This window comes from Miscanthus floridulus, chromosome 2 (assembly GCF_019320115.1).
Source record: "Miscanthus floridulus cultivar M001 chromosome 2, ASM1932011v1, whole genome shotgun sequence".
Lineage (NCBI taxonomy): Eukaryota > Viridiplantae > Streptophyta > Magnoliopsida > Poales > Poaceae > Miscanthus > Miscanthus floridulus.
In genome coordinates, this window is record NC_089581.1 from 37,830,968 (window position 1) to 37,837,039 (window position 6,072).

Consider the following 6,072-nt stretch of genomic DNA (forward strand, 5'->3'; position numbering starts at 1 on the left):
TTTCGTACGTATTCGCGTCAGCGCGATGCTGCGGATGAAGCACAGGATCGCGCGGGAATCACTGCGTGGAATCGCACGGGAATCACTGCGCAGAAAACATCGGCGCGCGGCTCCTGTCCGATCGTTCGGACCGGAATATTTTCGGACCGCGCCCGTGCGTTGCGTGGACGCCCGCGACGAACCGAGCCCTCGTCATCGTTCGTCGATCTCACTCGTCGTCGTCGCGTCAAACCTGCTATCACGCAATCCCAATCCCCACCCGCCCACCCTATAAATTCGTCCCTCCTACGCCTTCCCCGCAGCTGACGACAACCCAGCGCGCACAAGAACGAACTAGCGTAAGCGAGGACCGACTTCAATCGCTCTAGCTCGCAGCAGCGGTAGCGCCATGATGTCCTGTAAGAGGAAGACGGGCAGCGGCGGCGGCGGGGCGGAATCGCCCACCCGGGGCGCCGCCGAGGAGGAGAAGGTCGTCGTCCCGCGAGGGCACGTCCCGATGCTGCTCGCCGGCGGGGACGACGGGGGCGATCATGGCGAGCGCGTGCTGGTGCCGGTGCGGCTGCTCAGCGACCCTTCCGTCGCGGAGCTGCTGGACATGGCGGCGCAGCGGTACGGGTACGGCCAGCCGGGCGTGCTGCGGGTGCCCTGCGACGCCGGCCACTTCCGCCAGGTCCTCGACGGCGCCATGCACAGACGGTGCGGCATCAGCTCATCAGCCTGAAATGAAATGCCTTTCTGGCTGGCCATGACCAGGATGACGACGACAACGCGTCCCATGAGGCGACCAAGCTAGGACAGCAGAGCAGCTTCAGTTTATCTGTATGTAGGAGTACATAGATATATGAAACTAGTTTGTTCTTTGTTAGATCGATTAAATTATTTGATGAACATATATATGCAACGATCGATGGTTATAATTTTGAAGGCTCACGCTTATCGGCTTGTTTCGTACAGTATGTGTGATGATCGACGATAGAGTAGAGGAAGGGTAGCAGAAATTGGAGCAGGGGAAGGCAGAACTGGAACAGGGGAAGGGTAGAATTGGGGCGCGGCAGGAACCCGCGAGGACGATTTGGATTTCTGTTCCAGTTCGGTTACAATTCCCCTTTTCTCCATCAGAAGGTTTCCCCAGCTTATATACACGCCGGTCCTCCCCACGCTGTTGCCAGACAGGCAATAGGATCACTACTCGCTATTACTCTTACAAGTGGGGCCCGCTAGGCAGCCACTACTCCTGACACTCCCCCTCTCTTAACAACCAGCATGTCCTCATGATGGTGTCTTGACATCAGAAGCATCCTCCCACGTAGCCATGGCTTCTGGTAATGCTTCCCACTTCACTAATACCTGCTTGACTAGATGAGCTCCCCTCTGAATTATTCTCTGGTTCAGAATCTTCTCGGGCTTGATTAGCTTCTCGGGTTCAGTACAGACAGTGGTAAGGTCATCTGAAACTGACACCTCCTGTGGTATATGCTTCTTTAGCTGGGACACATGTAGGACCGGATGGAGTCGACTTGTAGCTGGTAAGTCAAGCTTGTATGCCACCTCCCCTACACGCTGCAACACTCTGAATGGACCATAATACCTGGATGAGAGCTTCTTGTTCGAACGTTGAGCCACCGAGGATTGCACGTCGGGCTGAAGCTTCATGTATACCATATCTCCTGGCTCAAATCTGCGTTCTACTCGGTGCTTGTCTGCTTGAACTTTCATACGCTGCTGTGCCCTCTGCAGCTGCTGCTGGATGATCCTGGATAATAACTCCCGTTCCTTCTGTTAGAGTTCGTTTTAGGCATATTCATCAGATCGGGATACATAGTAGTAGAATAGGTGTTCGAGATTCACAGAGAGACAGAGAGAAAGGGGGTGATAGGTAGCAAACCATCGAAAGCCGTAGTGGTCGAAGCTCCGGCCGGGGTTTCGTCGACGGACGCCATCTGCGCGCCGGCAGCGACGTTCGGTGGAGAGGGAGTCGGCGCTGTGGCGTCCTCGGCGGCGACGTGTGCGTTGGAGTGGCATTGCCGGCGTCGGTGGTGCTTCCCGTCGCTGGCAGCGCCCCTTCTCAAGATCGGGTCTGGGGTTAGGATGTCGGTGGGGTGACTGGCGGCGCGGTTAACCTCGTACTGCGAGCCCCGGCCCCCACCTTTCCTTTATAGCGCTGTGCGACGGGGGGCCACCAACCATGTAGGGTTGGGCGCCCCCGGTCAGGGCGCGAGAACAAGGCCCAAAAGGCCGTTAGGCCTAACTGGTGGGAGATCAAACCTAACATTCTCCCCCTTGATCTCTCATCTATTCTTCGTTCTTTAATTTCGTACTCAAAACTTTCAATTCATATTTTTCTTGCTTCCATCCTATTTCATCACAGATTAGTGCATAGAACTGTCCCATCGTCACAGCAATTAGCGCCGTTGGACTAACAGCCACAATACACTTCTCCGTTTTGAAATGTAAACTTTCTTTGGGCCCTTCGTATGTTCGGGAATCATAGGCTTTCCCTTAAACCCATGCCGGCTACGTGTTCTCTGAACACGTTGGGTGGTAAGCCCTTTGTGAGCGGATCCGCGAGCATTTTCTCTGTACTTATATGCTCAAGATTTATTATATGATCCCGAACTTTATCTTTCACAACATAGTACTTTATGTCAATGTGTTTGGCAGCACCACTTGACCTATTGTTGTGAGCGTACTGTACCGCTGGATTGTTATCACAATACAATCTCAGTGGTTCATTTATATCATCAATCACTTTCAATCCGGGTATGAATTTCTTCAGCCAATTCACCTGCCCCGTTGCCTCATAGCATGCTACAAACTCGGCATACATTGTAGAGGATGTAGTTACGGTTTGTTTGGAGCTTTTCCACGATATAGCCCCTCCTGCGAGAGTAAATGCATATCCTGACGTGGATTTTCTTTCATCTCCCGCATAATCAGAATCTGAATACCCCTCTATCTGCAAGGAATCAGATCTTCTATACGTAAGCATGAGACCTTTCATACCCTGCAAATAACACAGGACTTTCTTCACTAATTTCCAATGTTCAATTCCTGGATTCTTTTAATATCTGCCAAGTAACCCGGTAACAAAAACTAAGTCAAGGCGTGTACACACTTGAGCATATTGTAAACTTCCAATAGCTGAAGCATACGGTACCGCTTTCATTCGGTCAATTTCATATTGGTTCTTGGGACACTGATGTTCCCCAAATCTATCGCCCTTGACTATAGGAGCAGGTGAAGGACTGCACGCATGCATACTAAATTTCTTCAGGACCTTTTCTATGTATGCCTTTTGCGATAATCCTAGAACCCCTTTTCTCCTGTCTCGGTGAATCTCTATTCCCAAAACGAACGAGGCCTCACCGAGATCTTTCATATCAAAGTTTGAGGACAAGAATTTCTTCGTTTCCATTAGTAGATTGATATCACTACTAGCAAGCAAGATATCATCCACATACAAAATTAGGAATATGTACTTTCCATTCTTGAACTTTGCATAAACGCAATTGTCCTCAACATTTTCTTCAAACCCAAAACCTTTTATCGTTCTATCAAACTTCAAATACCACTGTCTTGAAGCTTGCTTCAATCCGTAGATTGGTTTCTTCAGGCGGCATCCCATATTTTCCTTTCCTTTTACGACAAAACCTTTCGGTTGTGCCATATAAACATTTTATTCCAAATCCCCGTTTAGGAAGGCTGTCTTTACATCCATTTGATGTAACTCCAAATCATAGTGGGCTACAAGTGCCATTATAATTCTGAAGGAATCTTTACATGAGACTGGAGAAAACGTCTCATTGTAATCAATCCCTTCTCTTTGCGTGAAGCCTTTCGCCACAAGTCGCGCTTTAAATCTTTCTATATTCCCTTGGGAGTCATATTTCGTTTTGTAGTCCCATTTACAGCCTACTATTTTGGCTCCTTTAGGAATATTTTCTAAGTCCCAAACTTTATTGGTACTCATTGATTTCAATTCATCTCCCATGGCCTTAAGCCACTTTGATGAGTGGTCGCTTCTCATGGCTTTTTCAAATGAGGTGGGATCATCCCCCATCTGACATTCTTCTGTTTCATAAACTTCATAGTCATCAGTAATAGCTGATCTTCTTATTCTTTGAGACCTTCTAGGTGCCTCCGGCACTTGTTCCACATTGGGCTATTGTTGTTCTTCCTCATGTGCAACATTTGGTTCTATAGGTTCCTCAAGGATAGGTTCCTCATGTTCATTCATTGTCGCCATAGGAGAACTTGCAACGGGTGTTGGTACTACAGTGTCCTGCACTGTCGGTGCAACAACAGCAGGTAGCGTGAAGAATGGTTCTTCAATCATCGGAGTGGGTACATGTACCCGCTTCTCCTGTAGGCTGATTTCCCGTGCTACCACGCTCCCTCTGACCATGTTATCCTCCAAGAACACAACGTGTCTTGTTTCTACAATCTTCGTATGTCTGTCAGGACAATAGAAGCGATATCCTTTCGATCTTTCTGGATAGCCAATAAAATGGCAGCTGACTGTCTTGGAGTCTAACTTTCCTATGTTTGGGTTAAACACTTTTGCCTCAGCAGGACAGCCCCACACACGCAAATGGTTAAGTGAGGGTTCCCTTCCTGTCGATAATTCATACGGTGTTTTAGGCACCGATTTACTTGGTACTCGATTAAGTATGTGAATGGCGGTTTTCAGTGCTTCCATCCATAAACTAATCGGTAATGTGGAGTAACTCATCATGCTTCTTACCATATCCATTAAGGTACGGTTACGTCTTTCAGCCACTCCATTCTGCTGAGGCTCCCCCGGTGTGGAGTACTGAGCAACTATGCCATTTTTATGTAGGAACCTTGCAAATGGTCCAGGAATTTGGCCATATGGGGTATGTCGCCCATAGTACTCTCCACCTCGGTCTGATCGTACTATCTTGATTTTCTTATTGTGCTGATTTTCAACTTCAACTTTAAATATTTTGAATTTATCCAATGCTTCCGATCTTTCTTTAATTGGATAAATATTGCCATAACGAGAGTAGTCGTCTGTGAATGTTATAAACGAGTCATAACCATCTACACTTTTCACAGGAAAAGGACCACATATGTCTGTGTGGATTATTTCTAAAATTCCTGTACTTCGTTTGGCATCTTTCTTAATTTTCTTGACATACTTTCCTTTGATGCAATCAATACATTGTTCTAAATCTGAAAATTCTAAGTGCGGGAGAATTGATTCCTTAACCAATCGTTCCATTCTCCCCCTCGAAATATGGCCCAAGCGACAATGCCATAATTTTGAAGAGACAGTATCAATTCTCTTCCGCTTCTTAGTTACATCCGCAGATGGGGAATCATTCACATTCTCATCACATACATTGTTCGCATTCTCAGCAAGAGATAATAAATAAAGCTTGTCTTATCGGAAGGCAAGACCAACACATTTATTTTTAACCAGTATCTTACACTTGCCATCACCAAAATGGCAATCAATTCCATCATCATCAAGTTTCGAAACACTTATCAAATTTCTACGCAAAGAGGGAACATAAAGTACTTCTTTAAGTCTAAGTACAAAACCATTATTCAATTCTAAAGAAAAATCTCCAATGGCTTCAACATTGGCTTGCACTCCGTTCGCAACTTTAATCGTTCTTTCTCCTCTTTGCAAGGTTCTCGCCCCACTTAACCCCTGTAAGGAATTTGTAACATGAGTAGTTGCTCCTGAATCAACCCACCAAGTGGATTTATCATAACATAAATACAGGGATCCATCTACAAATGTAATAAATTCATCACCTTTCTTTAGCAGAGATTTCAGGAAGTCTGGACAATCCCTCTTGTAGTGTCCCTTCTTGAAGCAGTGCTTGTACTGATCTTTTTCAGCTCCACCATACTGCTGATTCTCAGAATCCTGGGGTTTCTTTCTCTGTGAACTAGAGGAAGAGGTCTTATCCCACTTAGGTTTCCCTTATGGTTTAGAATTCTTGCCATTAAAGTTCTTTCTTTTGTTATCCTTCACAAAATGAGCAGATTCACCTTGTGAGGACTTTATCCTCTCCTCTTCTTGAGCACACATTGAGA

At 46.7% G+C, this 6,072-nt stretch overlaps 1 protein-coding gene across 1 annotated transcript; it reads left to right on the forward strand.

The window, feature by feature from the left end:
* Positions 1 to 287: 287 nt before the first annotated feature.
* Positions 288 to 1,088, forward strand: LOC136538493 (auxin-responsive protein SAUR71-like). The gene has a single exon (XM_066530450.1). It carries the CDS (start codon positions 389 to 391, stop codon positions 719 to 721), a length of 333 nt encoding a protein of 110 aa, XP_066386547.1. The 5' UTR covers positions 288 to 388; the 3' UTR covers positions 722 to 1,088.
* The last annotated feature ends 4,984 nt before the right edge of the window (positions 1,089 to 6,072 follow it).

Excerpts from the sequence above, each read along its gene's own strand:
- LOC136538493 (XM_066530450.1), top strand. The coding sequence starts at position 389 with ATGATGTCCTGTAAGAGGAAGACGGGCAGCGGCGGCGGCGGGGCGGAA.